Consider the following 20255-nt stretch of genomic DNA (forward strand, 5'->3'; position numbering starts at 1 on the left):
GCAAACTAAGTATTAATACACAAAAAAATTCTTCACACATTCAAAAAACATTTATTTTTAGTGACTTTTTTTCAGGCTAAATATACTATAGATCTTACACTAAGTGATATCTATATCAAGGTCGTAACTGTGGGGAGGGTCCAGGGGTCCGCCCCCCCCGAAATTTTTAAAAGTAGAAATATTTTTTTATTATTAAATAATCAACTATTATGTAAATTGAATATTTTAATAATAACTTATATTTTCAATAACGACAATAATCAAATTTTATAATTACTTAAAAATGACAAGTGTTCAGTGTCTATAGATAGTCCTTGGCTTATATAAATATAATTATACAACTTAGTACTTAGTACCTATAAGTTTTATAGCAATTAAAGAACAACTATCTAGGTAACAATAAGTAGTTTAAATTTATAATCTCTGCCTGTATAAAAATATTTGATGTACCTATATTTATGAAATACACATGATAAATTCTTAACTTATAGAATACTATCAATTCTAGAGGGCCGAGGGGTTTAGAAACATATATTTAATAAAAATATATAGGTAAGCACTAAATATCTCTAAATCTAAGGTCATTATGATAGTTATCTAATATCTTCTATTTTTGGGTGCAATACGAATATACGATACAATGACAAAGTGAGTATTATAAAAATATAATCGTGTTTTAGGTGATTTATTTTTATAAATAGCATTTTATATGATTACACGATTTTAAGTAATATGTTAATGTGAACACTAGACAGTACCTCATATCTGTGTAGTATAGCTTAAGATAATTTTAAGATTTATCTTAAATCGTGATATGCATTAACCACTATGTAGATATATTTGAATTCAAATTTTCCAAATATTTATAAATTTTATATTCCACCAGTCATCACAATAAATCTGAGTATCGGACTGTTCTGTGTTCTGTAGTTTAAAGTTTGCTGTATTATTAAAACAAAACCTATCATTTATAATTAATGAGTAATGAAATCCTCCTAATTATTCACAAGTATTAAACGGATTGGCAACATCAAGAATTGCGAAGAAAATAAAATATGTTCTGAAGAACGATTGTAGATTACTGGATCCTGATCTTAAACGTCAGATATCTCGAGTCTAAATTATACATTTGTGGTATAATTTATTTACATAGACTTCTATTACAGTTATATTATAATTTAATGTATTACAAATTAACAATTTACCGTCTATAAAAATTATGTCATAATAGTATAATTTAAAATCATATGCCTAATAAATTGCAATGTATTAAACTATACAAAACAAAACTTAGTAGGTAACCAACCTATAATTAATAGTATTTATAGATTAAATATCTGTAGAAGTCAATCTTTTTATAGGTATGACTTATGAGTTATGACTGTACTACTGTAGTGAGCAATGGGCATCGAGCATATAATATCTTTAGTTCGCGCTTTTAAAAGTTACGAACAAAATTAATCAATTATTTACGGAGTAACACTAGCGTTCTGGTTGGCCACACTGATATTTTTTATATTTATATACGTATAGAATAACACAATATACACATATATTTATTATTTTATCTATCGTTGCCCCAGAAGAAAACACCGACGTCATTGATAAATGATAAGCCGACTAGAAAAATCGCTATACACAACTTGAAGTTGGACTTTGAACTATAAATTCGTAAAGTGTAATATTCGCGCAAACGTGTATTATAAAACCGTGTAAATCTGATATATACTTTAGTTTGTTGTATTCGATTATCCGAGAATGAGTACTCTCACAGTGGGTAAGTGCATTAACTATTTTATAAATTTCATTATGTTTATTCAGGTCAAAACACAAGTACTAAATGTTTTTTAACAAATATTAATATCCACATATTTTAATAGATATTTAAATTATTATGTATGCTGTTTTTATTAAATAACCACAATTTTCAATTGAAACCATTTCTAATAAATGTATGATATTTGAGGAACAAAAACCTATTGTATTAGACATCTGTTTGAATCGCTTAAAATGAAGTAAATATGTACTAAAATGTACTTTATTCATTACTGTTTCTGATAATTTATTATTTTAAAAATAATTTTTTATTATCGGTATTTAATCTGAGTTTCTATTTTATAACAATATGTATTTACATTTGAAGAAATTTTGTGATAAATAAATTAAATGGCTTGCGCTAGTCATTTACAACTTGCTTCAATTTATTTTGAATTGTATAAAATATAACTAAGTATGAACTACTTACATTTCATAACTACCTACTAAGGCTTTAATAGGTACATTAAAAGTAATTTTTGATAATTGATTATTTTATATTTAAAAAAATTATTTATTTTATTTTATAAAAATCATATAAGTATAAATTGTCTTAAATTTAAATTGTATTATTAATCTACTATTTGAATAAAAACAATGATTTACTTTGAATTCTAGATATTTATTGAATAAATAAATAGTAATAATATATTAATATCCACCTAATTAATATAATATTTTTAATTATTAATTATACAATGTTGAAAATAATTATTGTTGTGAAAGTACTGTCTTTTATGTATAAAAATTAAGTAATATAAGGAATCACTTGGAACCAACAGTTTCTATTTCATTATAAAGAGTTTTCCGTTTTAGGGAGGTAGAATTATTTAAAACTAGACTATTGTCATTTTTTCGTTATAAGGTGGATTCCGTTTAATAGAGGATCCGATATAGAGAGATTTTACTGTACTTGTTTTAAACTACTAATTATATTATAATATAAATTACTGGAATAGTAAAAAAAAATTTTTTTCAAATGTATTGTTTTAATTTTTTATTACAAACTAAGAAATTTAAATACATTTTCTTTACTTAGTATAAGATATATATCTGGTGGCATTGTGGCAACTATAACTGGTTGATAAAATATAAATTATGGTAAAATGAAACAAATCTAAAAAAAAAATATGAGTGTTTCATAATTTATTATTAATGCATGTAAATCTTATGAATGATCAATATTTACTATGATTAAACATACAAAAAATGATGACAGGTTAATATTTTAAGTAAAAATCTATAACTAAAGCAGTAGGTTCTAAACCTCCTTTAAGTGTATGTCCGACATTCTTCGCCTCAATTTAATTTCAAGTGCCATTGAATAATAAAAATGGAAAAAAAGTTTATATTTAGTTGCCACTCATTTGAACAATTAAACTCTTAACCTAACAGTTACAAATTTAATTCAGTTTTAATTTTTAACTAGCCGCCAATCTCCGTGTACGTAATAATATAATTTTATTGATTCTATTTTTATTATAAATCGGAAAGTATAAACTTAATGCTTTTAATTTGATTTATAATAGGAAAAACATTTGAAGTCAAAAATTATAATTAAATAATTATATATGAATACTTTACAATGATTTAATAAATTTTCTTTTATTCATTACATTCTCTACTTTTAGCAAGTTCATAAAAAAAAATAAATAACATAGTTACAGCTATAAATAAAATAGGTATAATACCAACAAATTGAGCAACTTCTCCCGATTCCCACAATCGATTTTGAGCATTTACATAGTTTGTTTATTATATTTTTTTGACCTTCAGAGTTCTGTGACTTCGTAACCTACCCAAAAAACGCAAACACGTAAAATATTTTTGTGTATGATCACATATTTTCGTATTTTGGAAATTTGAAATTTCTATGCAGTAATGAATGTTAATTATGCTTTTAATAGATCCTTAACTTCTTAGTAATTAAGAGAATTTTAATTTTGAACATCGTTACGCACCTATAACCAGTAATTATAATATTACTATAATATATTACTATTTACTAGTTAATAGTTATTAACTAGTAATATTATAATAGCCGATAGGTATAACTGTATAAGTGATATAATGTTTAGATGTCCTTATGGCTTATTCTACTGTAGAAATACTCCCAAATCCCAAAATGTTTATTTAATTATATTATTCGTATTTATTATATTGGTTTCAGTTTTGTTTAAATTAAATTGTTACATTTATTAACCTAATACATTTTGAGCAGCAGTTTGATTTACATATAATATAATATAATATTATTTTCAATAGATTTAAAAATTATGCTGATTTATATTTAATAATCTTAAGAAGATATTTAATTGAAATTTTTTAACTTTGACGAAGGTATATTTTATGTTTAATTATTGCTATATAATTATTCAATATTAGTCATTGGTAATAAAATATAAAAATATATTAATTATAAATACATTTATACAGACAAACAGTCATCTTTTATCTGGTGTGATATTGATAAATTTCAACAGCTTGAACTATATAATTTTTTGTTAGTCATAACTTCTGTAGGGATCACGATTATTGATAAGATTACAATTTTATTATTTTTTATTTTGATAGGAATTGATATCAATGTATTAATGTATAATAAAAATTAAAAATTAAAAAAAAAATTATAGTAAACGTAAAAGTATCAAGTTACATATTTAAAAATATATGTAAGGCTTTTACAGTTATACTTATTATAATGGATACGCTATAGTCTTATAATAATTATTGTCCATAAATTCAATTTTGTGGATATTAATTATATTTAGTATTCACTATCTTATTATAATTACAGAGTAAATACCTGATTGAAAAATGTCCATACCTATTGACATCTATACACTTATTAATAGATTTTTTACTCTAAACCCAGTTTTTAATGCAGTTTTGTTAGTTTTTCTTGGACGTGTTTTTACGGATAGAAATGATCGGTATCTTAAGAATTAGAACGACTATTAAAACGTATTAAGTTAGATTTGTGCTGCGCGAGTCTTATATTTAAAAAAATATACTATATTCTATGGTTATTACTTATTATACATTGGTATTTTTCATTTATAGTTTGTACTTTGATAATATTGTGCGAGTATATGGTTATCTAAACTATCAAATCGTCAACAAAACGTACAAATTATTTCAACGTACAATTTTGTTTTGGTTATGTACGGCCGTACAAGTAAACATGATTTAGAAAAAAATTGACGTTATTCATTATTTAGCCATTACAGCACGTTTTATTTTTTTGTTCAAACAATAAAACATCATATTATAGATGTATGATATTGTGTTCAATCGTATAGAACATACTAGACCAAACGCTGTATAATAATTATTAATATAGTTATTCGATTTGGAGAATTTCAGTAGGTAGTTAAAAAACTCAGTGGCGTCAAACATCGCGACGCACACACAAGTTTCACGGTTCGTACCCACCTACGATACGCATTTACCGTCAAACGACATGTGCGCACATATAAATTGTCGAACCCACACGTCAAATCCTATAAAGAAAAATTTGTTCACGTAAACGCGACAGTCGTACGGTATTTTATAAATTTCAGTTGGCAATAATGTCGTTATTATTTTTTCCTCGCGCCGTAAAAAAAAAAAAAAAATAACGCGTTTGATTGAGAGGGGATGATAGCGGTGAGTTAGCGAGCAAGAGACACGTCCCAGTGAACGGGAGCTATAGAGAGTGATACGGAGCGAGAAAGAGAGGAAACGAATAACAAAAAATGTGAACAACGCCGCCGCGGCCGCGGAGAAGACCGAACCGGTCTTCTCCGCGATAGCCTACAGTGCGCCACCGGTGACGTGCCTACGACGAACGCGTTTCGTGTCTTCGCGTTTTCCGCGGTCATCGCGCTCGCCTGGACTACTTATTTTTTTTGAGCGCCCAATCCGACGACGTTCGCCGTTCCGTTTAGCGTTCGGAAAATGCGCGACGCCGGTCGTCGTATCCGCCTCTGCCGCCGCCGGACGTAACCCCAACGGGACACACGGTTCCCACCCACCCCCCTAACGGGATGGCTCGCGACGCCATCGTGCACGACGTCGACCTGCCGTCGTTGGAGTACGACGACGAAGAGACCGCTTACATGGCCACGGAGACGCCTAGTTTCGACGTGGACGACGCGACGCTGGGCAGCACGTTCGTCATCGTGGACGAGGACACCGTCTCCGACCCGGACGACGATGTGGACGGAGACGACGACGACGACGTTTCTCCGCTGGTGATGCGGCCGGCCACCGCCGCCGATTCGCGGTCATCTCTCCCGACCGCCGGCAAGGTCAAGTTCTTGGACAAGATCAGAGAGAACAAGAGCTACCAGAAGCTGGCGAGGATCGTAAAGAAAAAAGGTCTGCAGCCGGTGTTGCGCGTATTACAATAATATTCTTATGATTATTTATTATAAATTTAAGACGGTCGTTTCGGTCCGTTCGATCGCCGCCCCGTCACTAGCTCGCGTTCCACTTTTCCGCCGCGCGCGTGCGAACGAATAATCGTTTACAATAATTATTATTTTTCCGTTTCTATTTTATTATAATGTGACACGAGTCACATTTCCTCGGGATTTATATTTTCGTTAAATAACTACCTATAATATATTACAACTACCTATATTTCATAGGTAGGAAAATCTGGATTATCGATAACATCGTGGACCGTGTCAACGGACGAAATCGCGTATAATAGTCGCGGAGGTTATTGGCTGATGTCGGAATATTTTGAAGGTGTTGGACGTTTTTTTATTCGACCGAATCAAATTTAAATACATTTAAAATTGTAAATTTTTAAAAACATTATGTCTTGAACGACTTATCCCCGTGTTACTACGTAGTTTAAATGTATGGTTTAAACGCAGGCAGATAGATGAGTAGGTAGTAAATGGTAGACACTAGACAGTAGTTACACGTAAACTCGAGTACCTACTTCGGATTTGTACAATAACCAAAAAATTGTATTAATATTGTACTTCAATCGTAGAATACCTATCAACGATATTGATAATATTATAATGAATATTGAGCTCGTGCGTATTTATAATTTACGCGTTCGGCCAATCAGCCAAATCTCAACTAAATCTGCAAATTTAAATTAATTCCAAACTATTTTTTAGATTTTTTTATGTAGGAAACTGATTTTATATTAGTATAATAGTATATAACCATATAAATAAATAATTAGATTTTTTTGATAATTAGATGCGGGTCTAAAAAATGATTAAACGTTGTATTCGTAGTTAGGATTTCGTTATCAACTATTTATACGATTGAAAAGTCGTCAAATCATTTATATAATACAGTATACGCGACGAAGAAGTTTAATTAATTAATTACATTAATTACTGTTCACTGTTCAGTAATGTTGTAATAAATAATAATCATAATTGGAAATAATTAATCATGATTTAAAGTTTTTATTTCTTTATGGACATTGGACAGTGTTTTATACTGAACATAAAATTGAAACATTGATATAATAATAATGATTTATATACTTACCGAAAGTCTCTAACGACTATAATTTATAGTGGTTATTGAACACATAAATAATTTTATAAGAATTTAATATTATATATTTTTAAATCTCGTGATTATAAAATGTATTCTTTTTTATCATAGTTCCAACGTAGTAAGTAGTTGTATACGTATTTGTACTACCTATTCTATGAAAACTAATTTTATAATAAATATGTAACTTAATATGATAAATCTGCTGGACTATTGTTTTATGCTTAAACCGTATGCATTACATTTTAATAGTGCAATATGGACATTATGACTTACGATTTACTTATATATCTAGTGACTTAACTATAGCTACGCCATGAATGTATTTTAAAATAATAATCACAATTCAAATTAAATCTTTTATTCTAATCTATTGTATTAGTCACACTGATTTTTTTACATATTTAATGTGGATTTAAATTTTTAAAGGAAGTAAGCGTCTCTTATCTTACATTGGTCTTTTATGACTTATGATACTATATTTGTTTTTTTTTAAAAAACGTCGTACACGGTTTACTAAGTTTTACTTATTCAGTTACATACTAACATACCTACTTCCCTATTAGTTATTAGTTATTTACCTAATGATTATTTTGGTAATTATTATTTATAACACAATTTGATAATTAATTCTTAGTCTAATTGAATAATTTTATTATTATTTTTTTTTTTATTATACTTTTTATTAAAGCTTATGTTTTTTGTGGCCTCAGATGTTTCATCCATCCCATATATTATGTTTCTTTGATAGTAGCATTAATTTTCATAGGTGTATAATAATATTCGCTGCGTGTATTTTTAAAATAAATCTAGGATTTTTAATGAATTCAAACTATTGAAAAGCCTATAGAATGTAGTTGTTAGATACACAATGTATGAAATACGTAGGTATACATATATATATATATATACATATATTATAATGTACTGGATTCCAACATTGATAATAATATTATCGCCAATTGCCCAAATATAACACCAATTCATGTTCCTTTTTTCTTTATCTTTGTATTATATAACTTTTTATTTGATCAATACATTTTGATAGCTGCAGTAATAATAGGTAGATAATTGATAGTATGTGACAACTACCAACTAATATCCGATAAAAATAGTGTCGTTTTTATTTATTACCTTTAATATTATGAATTTATGAATCACAATGCATTATTCATATAGCTTAGATAAATCGAACATTTGACACTTGTATTACAAGTAACAAATACGGATATTGCAATTATTTAATTGTCGTTACGTCTATAGTCCAATATTGTTTTAATTTCTATTTACTTATTTTTGTCAGTTTATATACTCTTTTGTCCAATATCGTGTTTGTAAATCATTTAAACAGTTGTAAACTTTCATGTACTCGGTAACCTAACTAATATAGGTAATAACAATAATCATAATGCATGCATTTTGGTTAGAGCTATTATAACTATGGATTTTACTCCTTATCTGAAATACATCCATAATGTATCTTGTATGTATTCTTTTTTTTTACGCCGACGTTTCGGACCCATCATAGATTTCATAGAGGTTCTTCATCATAATGATGTTATTCGTAGATTTGTACTTTACAGTATCTTAAAAACTAAATAAAAATAATATTAATGTATAAGTGAATATACGCGCTCGGTATAATGTCTTGTACTGAGTGCTATCCGTGTATATCCTATGGAATTATGATTATTGTAATATAACACGTAGCATCTAGATGGTGAAACGCGTAATATGATTTACTTGGGGTCATTTAAAAATTAAAGTTATGTATAATGAGTTTATACATTGTATACAGTTAAATATTACCTACTTTTATTTTGATAATAACATAATTAATATTATTAATCATATATGTGTTGTACCTCATATTTATTTTTAACTAATTATTTACTTTAGATCCAATGTTATTGTGATAATGTTGTCTAAAATTCTTTTTTCATATTTTAGGTGAAGAACCCCCAGTAATTATGTCGCCAGATTCAGGAATCAATGAATTGCAAGGCCTTAGCCTTGAGGAACAGGAAAAGCAGAAAGAAGAATGGCAACAAGAGCTGAACAAGGTGGAAGAAGAAATCAAGACATTACGTGAAGTGCTGGGTTCAAAGGTGAAAGCATCTCAAGAGCTTAGACGTAAGCTCGGTTATACTGTTTGGCAAGAGATTAGTGAAGATGTATCACAGAGCTTACGAAACGTCAAAGAGTCAAATGTGTAAGTTCAGTGATGAATATTTTCTATCACGTGTGCTGAAGTTTTTTTTTTATTTTGCTAGCTTTTAGTTTATTATTATGATTTTATCCATCTTTCTATTATTATAAATATTTATTTTTCTTTTTTATTATTTTATATTTTTATATAGTTATCAAAATGTAGAAGACAAATTTACCCAAATTGGAAAAGCTGTTGTTGACGCACCAATGTAAGTCTTCTGTACAAAGACAAGCATTTCAATTTCTTAACGTTTATTTTATGTATCAGTGTTTTATTAACTGCCAAAATGAAAGTCATCTTCAACACAGCTTCTAAATTAGTGCGATTAAAATTTGATTATCAATATAATTTAACTTTTAAGGATAAAGCATCTAGTACATTTTTAGTCCATTTACATTACAGTAAAGTTAGGTATTTAATTTTACTCTAATATTAATTTTTTGATAAAATACTATATTTTAAATTATAATGAATAGTTTATAATCTATATTACATTTTTAGAATCAATTTAGACTTAAATATTTTCAATATTTTATAGACCTTTCATATTATTTTTAATTTTCTTTAATTTAATAAATACTTTGTAACTATAAGAATTATACTTCAATCATTTGTGGTAATGATATTTTTACTAAAAAATATAAATATATAATGCATTATTGTTTTTAATTATGTAGTCATAAAAACATTTATATTTAAAAATATTGTAACCAAACCTTTGAATCGCACTAATTAATTTTAGTTAACAATATTAAACTAAATTTGTATATTGTAATAATACATGATTTGGAAATGACAATATTATTGTATTTTCTTTACTAGATTCAACTTTTCTTTACCAGACTCGAGTGACATGCGCACCCCAACCAGGAACATGGTTCTAAAACACTGGTATATAAAATCTACGTGTACATTCATGCATGTACTCTTGAGTTCTATGGAAGAAAATATATTATGCTTTGTTTCAGTTCATTATTGAGTTGCTTGTAAATGTTTCTTATTTGCACTTTTGCTTTATCTTCTAATTAGTTATTTCTATTTTTGTAAAAACACTTAGTTACCAAAATGTAGAAGGCAAGGTTAAGCAGTTTGGAACAGCGGTCGCCGAAACGCCTATGTAAGTCTTAGCCTTATATTTGTAACGCATGGAGAACACACATTATGACTTAGAATATTATTTGTGTTTGAGTTTTGTATTTTGTATTAAGTAAACCGTTTGATTTTATCAATTTTTTTTATAAATAATCAAATTAGTTGTATTTATAAGGTATTTAAAAATCATTTATTTTTCTGTAATCAAACCTTAAATTTAAAAATCATAAAACTAAAGATATACCAATTATAGTATGTCTTTATTTTGTGATTATTAATTCAAATCTTTTAAAATGAAATCGGATTGTTTTAAATTTGTTATTTCAGTGTGTGAATTTGTCAATTGTCCTCCAAAACCTAATATTTCTATTAAGATGTTCAGGTTTTTGTCAATTTTTTTTTTTCTTAACATTTATTTATTTTGTATAATTGATTCATAATTTCCAAACATAATTGTGTGTCAGACTTCTTATCTAATGCTATGAATGTTCTTGTTTAACCATCAAGTGTTTCTCTAATATGCTAACTTTAATGACTTATTACAAGCTATTTTCAGTAATTAATGATTACTAATAAAGTGGCATGTAGTTTAACAATGTTTGTTTAATGTTTAATGTGTTGTTATTAGTTATCAAAAAACCGAATCTGTTGTAAAAACAACTGCTGAAAAAGCTACAACAATATTTGGAGGATTTGGTAGTGGTCTTACAACTAAACTTGGTCAAATCAAGAATTCTGAATCATTCCGTTCTTTTGAGGAAAAAGTGGGTTCAGCTTTGGAAAATGTCAAGGTAAGAATTATAAACAATATAAAGTTAAAGAAGTAATATAAACTAAAATGATTATTGTATGTATTTATTTTTAGACAAAAGTGGCATCTAGATCCAACTCTATGCAGAACTTTGATGAGATATTGGAGGAAGAAACTCGTTTGGCAAATGAAGAAAAACGTTCACGAGAAGAACGTGAGGCAGCAACTAAATAAGTTTTTGCTATCATATATCATCTCTCTTGTACTTCGACATTTATCATAATCGTGCAATCTTGGTCACTTAAGTACAGAATTTACCTTAAATTAGGCACTAAAAATTCAATTTCTCACAACTATTTTTCTCCTGAATTTAGTGTTGAATAAAATGTTTTTTATTATTATACAAAACATTTTTTTCCATAATGTTAATCTTTGATTTGTGATTTTTTAATAGTTATTAATCTTATTTATATAAATATAATATATATATATATATTTTTTTTTGTAAAAATAAACTTATGAGCGCTTTAATTCTGAAATATTAATTATATTTGTGCCTATACAACGATATTGTACACCATACACTTATTTTAAAAATATTCCAATTATTGTAATTAAATTAGATATTTTGTTTAGTTAAGTATTTATACAAATTAAACTATATTAATTATTATGTAAACAAAAGTGCATTAATCTATTTAATACTTAACAACTACTAACTTGGAAAACGATAATTAAATCTTAAACAAGTTAAAAAAGATATCATAATAATAAGTTTTTTCTATACCAATGTTGGTTCAGACAAGTACATGGTATCGATATTAGTTATTATAGTTTAAACTTTAAATATTATTCTACTTTAGACATGCATATATTTTTTATTAATGTTTTTCAAATACTTAGGGTTTGGTATATTACTGTATTAACATAACGTTAGAGATTGGCAAGATATTTGAAAATTAATATCTCAATTCTCAATACATTAAAATAAATATGGTTTTGAGTTTCTCAAAACTTATATATTATAATATATAGATATCTGGTATATATTTTAATAATTAATACAATTAATGATTACTTTATATAAAATTATATATATATATACTTTAAAAGTAGAAGTGTGTTTAAAACTATAAACTACAGTCAATTTCATTGTAATAAATAATAATTCATGAATTCATAATTTTTTTTATTAAAACTATAAAAATAGTAATAGTGGTATGTTATTACTTATTGATATTTAACTATTTACTAAATAATTGTTAAGCTTTTTACGGTTGATAATTAATTTAATTTGTATACAACTTGTTTGCTTTTAAATAATATTAACTTTTCAAAAGTATTTTCAGATACCTTTTTTTTCTAGTAGGATTATTTATAAATTCTATAGATGAAAATGTAAGTTCATTAGATTAAGAATGGAAACTGGTGCTGTATTAAACAAAACGTTTTCGCAATAGGATAATTATTTAGCATATTTAAAGATTTATTTTAATCATAAAAAAAAGTAACTACCTACATTCCAAGTCAGCTTTTTTATGGTTTTAGTAATTTTTGATTGCAATGAAAAACAAGAAAGTTTTTTTCTTTTTATCACTAAAATGTGTTATATTAACACAATAATACTTACATCGTTTTCAAAAATATTTTCTGCATTTTGTAATAATTATACATCAAATTTCAAATCATAAACTTGCAAATTCTTCCAATCAATTTCACAACTTAATTTTGTTAATGTTTCGGACCATAGGTAGTTGATAACGGCTGAAATCTTATTTCAATAGAAAACTCACATATTATTTAAAGTAACAATTCATCAATTTTATCATAATATGTGTATAGAGCCTCAAAATTGTCTGAAAGCTTATAAACAACTTAAACAAGTTTTTAGTTATCTATGTATTTTTATCAATTTAAAATTTATATAATATGCTAGTCAATTTGAAGTTATTTGAATAATTTTTTATTCAGAATATTATTTTATAAGTTACCTCACTCGTATAAATGATTAGTGAAATTATTGACCAAATATCAGTGTTGTACATAAATTAAATACTTTGTTAGATAAAAAAAACCTTTTAATTTTTCACAAAATAATCTGTTATTTTCTAAAAGGCGATGGCTTAATGTTTTTCTTGAAAACATTTTAGTAAATTAAGTATCATTAAAATAATCTATAACGTATAATTATTTTTTAAAATCCTTTTGATAATAGACTATAGGTACCTATCGAAATATAAAAATTAAAAACTATATTAAACTATTTATACTATACATACATAGTAAATACGACGATATAATGTGTATTGTGTACTAACTTAAACATTGAGATATTATGATATATCCGTATACCAACCTAATAAAAATTTGAGATAATAATATAGAAAAAAATCATATTTTTTCCTATTAACTATAATATTTATAATTAGTTTAAATATTATGTATTTTAAAAATTAAACAGTATTAAGAATACAAACAGTTAACAGGTAATGTTTTTATCTTTAAGTTTAATAAGAAGCTATTTGTTTCAACATTATAAAGCTATAACACAAATTAACTATTTGCTTTGTACGTTTAAAAGATGGAAACAAATGACAATAGCAGTCTGTGTATCTATCAAGAAAATAATCCACAAATCAAAAACTAAGTAGAACAAATTGACTAAAATACTTAAGTATTTATAAATATAATAAATATTTATTTGTATAAAACATTTTAATTACAAAATGTGTATAGTATATAATGAAAGTATACAAAGGTACATATATTTTTTCAAAGACAATAACTGGGTATATCAGTATAATATGATAAAATAATATGCATAAAAAGGTATATAATATAAAATAAATAATAAATCAATAATCGAGAGCTATATACATGAACGAAAATTACGTCAATTCTCGTAAGTATAGTCTTCAATGCTTTAACGGTCTTTATATCATTGTCATTATATATATATTGGTCAAAAATAATGTATTCTAATGTTAACCGTAATCTGATAAATGTTATGAAAACAGATAAAAAATTTTCAATACCTAGTAAGTACTTACTTAATGTGGATGACCCCACCCCCCCCCCCCCCATCGAGATTTAATCGAGTAATTTACGTATTTATTTTTTTTAAGGATTATAGTTAGCACGAGACCCATTTAAAATTGAAAAGTGTCGACCGAAATTGGAAACCAGTATAATAATACACGATCGAATATTCCCGTCTAACCGTAATACACGTTGCTGTCGGACATCGCGGCGGCGATGATGGGTTGGCCGAAATGCTCGTTAGCGGCGATAACGGGCTGGTCAAACGACGACTGGCACACGGCGCACTCGCACGTCCTGTCGCCCGCGTATTGAGGTATCCTGTGGACGTCCGGAGCCTGCACGACGTACTGAGGAGGAGGTCCGCTCCCGTCGGCGCCCGCGGACGCGTACGGCGCGTGTCCGAACGTCTTGTCCAACGGGGGGTGGTGGTGTGCGGCCTTGTGGGCCACGAGGCCCGACGATTGCGCGAACGATTTGCCGCACTCGTCGCAGACGTACGGTTTTTCGCCCGTGTGCGTTCGGTCGTGCGTGTTCAACGTCGACTGGCTGGCGAACGACTTGTGGCACACGTGGCACCTGAACGGTTTGTCCCGCGGCGCCGGAGCCGGACGCTTGTCGTCGGCCGCCGAATGATGGTTTCTCTTGTGCAGCACCAGCACGTACGATTGGGTGAACGACTGACAGCAAACGTCGCACACGAACGGCCGTTCGCCCGTGTGCGTCCGCCGGTGACGGACCATGTCGTTGCGCTTGACGAACGCCTTCTGACAGAAGTCGCACTTGTGCGGTTTCTCGCCGGTGTGCGCCCGCCGCTTGTGCGTTTTCATGCTGCTCAGCAACGCGAATGTCGTGTGGCACACGTCGCACGTGTACGGCTTCTCGCCGGTGTGCGTGCGCCGGTGCGTCGTCAACGTGCCCAGCTGCAGAAACGTCTTCTGGCAAATGTCGCACTCGAACAGCTTCTCGCCGGTGTGCACTTTCTGGTGTTCCTTCAGGTTGCACGAGTCGATGAACGACTTGTCGCAAGTGTCGCATTTGAACGGCTTTTCCCGGGTGTGCGTTCTCCGGTGCACCTTCAGTTTGTACGAGTCGTTGAACGGCCGCTGGCAGATGTCGCACTCCAACCGTTGACGTTCGCCGCGTTTCTTTTTCTGCTTGACCGCGTCGTCGCTTTTCGACGCGGACGTCTTTTGCGCTCTGACCGCGCTAGACCTGTGCACTTCCCTGATGTGTTTCAACAGCTGAAAGCTCTCGTCGTAAGCCTCTTTGCACTTGGCACACTTGAACTTTTGGGGAAACATGTTAACGTCTATTATTTTCTCGTTTTGGCCGGTGGACTGCACGGTTTGAGCGGGAAACTGGGCCACCGTGTTTTGTACGGGCGACTCTTCGGTGGGCAGTTCGTTCGTGACGAGAGATATGTCGGGCTCGCTAGGATACCAACCCGACCAATTGTCGGTGTAGTCATCTGCCTCAGACGTGTTTGGTAATTCGTAATGATTTGTTGTGCTCGGTTGAGCTAGTGGTTCAGTCGTCGGATGTTCGATTGAATTGGTCGGCTGATGATCGTTCCAATGTGTTCGCTTGTGAACTATTAAGCTAGAGGATTGAGTGTATGCTTTGGGACAAAGATCACACTGGTAAGGTTTCTCTCCGGTATGAGTGCGTCGGTGGGATACTAGTATTGATGAATAAGCGAAAGCTTTTGGACAATAGTCACATTGAAATGGTTTTTCACCCGTGTGTATTCGCTTGTGTCTAGCTAGTACTGACAAACCTGTGAAAGTCTTGTTACAAATTTCACATTGAAATTGATCCTGTCCGTTATGTTTGGCTGTATGTCTAGTCATTCCATTTACACTAGCAAACGACTTAAAACAAATATGACACTTAAAAGGTTTATCAGTATTATTCATCCGCTTTTCTTTAACGCCGTTCGTAAATGGTTTTGTCCATTGCGGTACACCGTCATGTGTACCCTTGTGACGATCTAAACTAGCTTTTTTGGCAAACGCTTTTTGACAGACTTCACATACATATGGTTTGTAACCGGAGTGTAATATTTTATGTTTCCGTAAGCTGTTAGCCAACGTGAACAACTTGTGGCAAATATCGCATTTATACGGTCTCTCTTGAGTGTGAGTTTTCTTATGGTCTGACAAATTTGAAGAATGAGCAAAAGTTTTTTGACATAAATTACAACGAAATGGTTTTACACCGGTGTGAATCCTTTTATGTATATTTAGCTTTGATTTTTGCGCAAATGCTTTTGGACATAAATCACATTTGAATGGTCTTTCTCCTGTATGCATTCTTTTATGTACAATCAAGGTACTAGACAACGAAAATGATTTTTGACATATAAAGCATTTAAATGGTTTTTCACGAGTATGTGTCCGTTGGTGTTCAATCAATTTATGTCTGGAAGAATAAGGAAAAGTCTTATGGCATACATCACAATCTAACCACCGACCTTCAGGTCTTTTGATAGGTACAACATGATTGTCCAATGAAATACTTACACTGTTTATTGTATTCATACTACCCATGTTTTCTCTTCCATTATACACAGGCTGCATAAATGGTACCGTAAGTTCATTAGTACTTTGAATGGGATCTTTAGTGTTATTAGGATCCGTTTCACTTTGAAACCAATTTGACCAACTGTAACTAAAATCTCCAACTGATGGTGTTGGAACATTAGTGTCCCATAAACCTGTTGTAGATGATGTAGGTATTTCTGAAAAAATGTTTTTTTGCATACTGTTTTGAGTATTGGAAATCTGTTGTACATTTAGAACATGTAGTGGCATATGAGGTATTTCTCCTGTATGAGTTCGCTTGTGTGCTATTAAACTAGCTGAATTAGTAAATGACCGTTCGCATGTATCACATGCAAATGGTCTTTCCCCAGTGTGGTTTCTTTTATGAATAATCAACCCAGATGACTGTGTAAAAGATTTATCACACAAATCGCAATGAAACGGTTTTACACCTGTATGGGTTCGCAAATGCCGTTCCAAGTCACCACTCTTTACAAATGCTTTTGAACAAAAAATACATTTGTGCGGTTTGTCTCCTGTATGTGTTCTTTTATGAGCATTTAAACTGCTTGATAAGGAAAACATTTTTTGACATATATCGCATTTATATGGCTGTTCACCTGTATGTGTACGTGTGTGTGCTACTAACGTTCCAGATGTAGCAAAACATTTTTGACAAAATTCGCATTTAAATGGTTTCTCTCCGGAATGAGTTCTTTTATGATTTATTAAAATATGTGAATGAGAAAAGGCTTTTTGACAAACATCACATCTATAGGGTTTTATGCCAGTATGAGTTTTTTCATGACTTTTCAAACTATAAGAATTAGAAAAACCTCTATAACAAGTTTCACAACGAAATGGTTTCACCCCACTATGTGTCTGAATATGTTGAATTAATTTTGTCTTGTTTGTAAAAGATTTTGAACACAGTTCACATTGATGATGTTTATATTGAAAATAAGATTCATTTTTTGATAAACCTGGTAATTTTTTGATAATAGGAACTACTTTATCAGTATCTAAGCATTTCTCCTCACAACAGGATAATTTTAGATGTTTCTCTATTTGTATTCGTTTGTAGAACACAGCATTACATTTATAACATATATATTCTACTGGAATAGTTTCTATTTCGGCTTTATCTATTTCAATATGTCTAGACTTCATTGAATTTTGATATGATTCATTTTCAACCCCTGATATTTTTGCAATGTGTTCTGTCATTTTGCTTGTAAGTAGTATTTATTTTGACCACCGAATTGATCCTCTTCATTCAAATAGCTAAAACAATAAAACTATTATAAAATATTGATATTTAATTTATACACCAAATTTGATAAAATTAAATTATCATAAGATTTTAAAACTTATGCTAATACTTAATAGAACATCACACATATAACTAAATATAGAACATTTAAACATATGCGTGCACCTGAGGGTATCAGGGTGCCCTAGCTGCCTTTGACTGATCCGATTAAATTTGAAAGGAATGATTTGGCACAATCGGGTATTATAACACTGTAGTAATGAAGCTGTTTTTTTTTTAAATATATACTACAAAATAAATTAAACTATTATAATATTATAATAATACAGTAGTCACTGTTTGGTTAATGGACTCATTCGCCTATTATAGGACTCAAACAGAATGTCCTGATTTATATGTAATATGTATACTTGACAATTAATACAATTTCCTGAACTTATTGGTTAGCACATTGAAAAGTATTAAGAATTGAAAATATTTTTTTATATAATTTGAAATCATTGTTTGTTGATCAATGCTTTTGAAAAAATATATCATTTTCTAATAATTGTATTATTATCAATTTTCATGTTCTTTTCTTTATGAATGACAACATATACTTCAAATATCTATATAATGATGAATATTTATTAAAACACGGCTAAATTTAATTAATCTATTTATATATATATATGTTTTTATTCTTGGACTTTTTGCCTTATGACTCATTCAATTTAAAGACTCTAATAGTTTGGTCCCTATATAAGTAAGTTCAATAAGCAGTCACTGTCTTATGATTTAATTTATTTCATTCAATAACTAACATTCAATATTCCAAATATAATATCAATAAATTCTATATAATGATTCAATAGGTAGATGGAAAATTCAAGTATAAAATAAGTTTGTTATAGATAGTATATTACTATCTTTATCATAGTAAAGTATTTATATTGAACTTCTAATTTTTTTTATAGGCACAAAAAAATTAAATATACCTATTTAATATATTTCATTATAAAACGTTTAAATATAATACATAGGTAGAAAAAACTACCTCACCTATATATACCTATATATAGACAAGAGTTCACCAACTAATACTTTAACACTAGGAATTCAAAAAAAAATTAAAAATTTAATGAACATATTTTGAAAAAGCATAAACAAAAATTGAAAACTAATGAAAACATCAACTAGTTGAAAAGAAATAGTATCGAAATTTAAAGCTAAATGTGTATGATTAATGTATTATAAGTATCAAATTACCTAACTCATTATTATATAACTTTCTAAATATTATTCTTCACACAGAGCTAATTAATGGTATAAATAATGATGAATTAAAAATAATTTAAAACCGATTATCTGGTAGGCAATTTACAAATAAGTAAATTCTATAAGAAATAAATTTGTTATGAAAAATAAAAAGTAAACTAATACCTATGTGTAACTTGTTAACGTTTTAAAATTTACAAATATTATAAATATATGAGTTTTGATCACCAATTTTTGATTAACAAACAAAATTAATAATTAGTATGTAAATGAAAATAAAGTGGTTTTTGTTTAAATCAATAAAACTTTCAATAATCAAACTTAATGCTAGGTTTAATTTCAGAAGTGGAAGTAAATAGTAAGATGTATGATAATTATTAAATATAAATAAAATATTAACAATTAATATTTAATTTTTGTTGTGTATAACCAAGATATTATCATAATTAGAATAAGAAATATTATTAAAAATATTTACTTGAATCTGATAACTGATTGATTTCATTGGAAAAACAATCTAATGCTGTGGAGGATAATATCGGTGGCCAAAAATAAGTAATAATAAACATTTTATTATTTTTTCTGTTTAGAAAAAAATTAACAAAATACTAGCATTATTTCATCAAAAAATGAATCAATAAATGTTTTTGTAAAGTATTAAAACAAATAACAATTTTTTTATACACAATTATTATTCTTTATCAACAGTTTGTTATCATTAGAGATAAGCCGATAGCTACAATCACGGTTGTT

General features: G+C 29.1%; 2 protein-coding genes across 9 annotated transcripts; one reads left to right on the forward strand and one right to left on the reverse strand.

The window, feature by feature from the left end:
* Window positions 1–5429: 5429 nt before the first annotated feature.
* On the forward strand, window positions 5430–11918 carry LOC114129050 (tumor protein D52). 7 transcript variants are annotated; one of them, XM_027993673.2, is made up of 7 exons: window positions 5437–6177; window positions 9283–9544; window positions 9693–9752; window positions 10367–10435; window positions 10602–10661; window positions 11265–11427; window positions 11502–11918. In XM_027993673.2, exons 1-7 carry the CDS (start codon window positions 5844–5846, stop codon window positions 11619–11621), a joined length of 1068 nt encoding a protein of 355 aa, XP_027849474.1. In that variant the 5' UTR covers window positions 5437–5843; the 3' UTR covers window positions 11622–11918. The 7 variants fall into 7 exon arrangements, with proteins under 7 accessions (XP_027849476.1, XP_027849478.1, XP_027849474.1 ...); XM_027993675.2 differs by lacking the exon at window positions 9693–9752 and having other exon boundaries at window positions 5430–6177; XM_027993674.2 differs by lacking the exon at window positions 10602–10661 and having other exon boundaries at window positions 5439–6177.
* A 2139-nt stretch (window positions 11919–14057) lies between these two features.
* On the reverse strand, window positions 14058–20191 carry LOC114129049 (zinc finger protein ZFP2-like). 2 transcript variants are annotated; one of them, XM_027993672.2, is made up of 2 exons: window positions 19981–20191; window positions 14058–18256 (listed from the first exon to the last, which is right to left on the reverse strand). In XM_027993672.2, the coding sequence occupies exon 2, from the start codon at window positions 18197–18199 to the stop codon at window positions 14603–14605; it is 3597 nt and encodes a 1198-aa protein (XP_027849473.1). In that variant the 5' UTR covers window positions 18200–18256; window positions 19981–20191; the 3' UTR covers window positions 14058–14602. The 2 variants fall into 2 exon arrangements, with proteins under 2 accessions (XP_027849473.1, XP_050056965.1); XM_050201008.1 differs by lacking the exon at window positions 19981–20191 and having other exon boundaries at window positions 14058–16850; window positions 16952–17084.
* Window positions 20192–20255: the final 64 nt, after the last annotated feature.

This window comes from Aphis gossypii, chromosome 2 (assembly GCF_020184175.1).
Source record: "Aphis gossypii isolate Hap1 chromosome 2, ASM2018417v2, whole genome shotgun sequence".
Taxonomy (NCBI): Eukaryota; Metazoa; Arthropoda; class Insecta; order Hemiptera; family Aphididae; genus Aphis; species Aphis gossypii.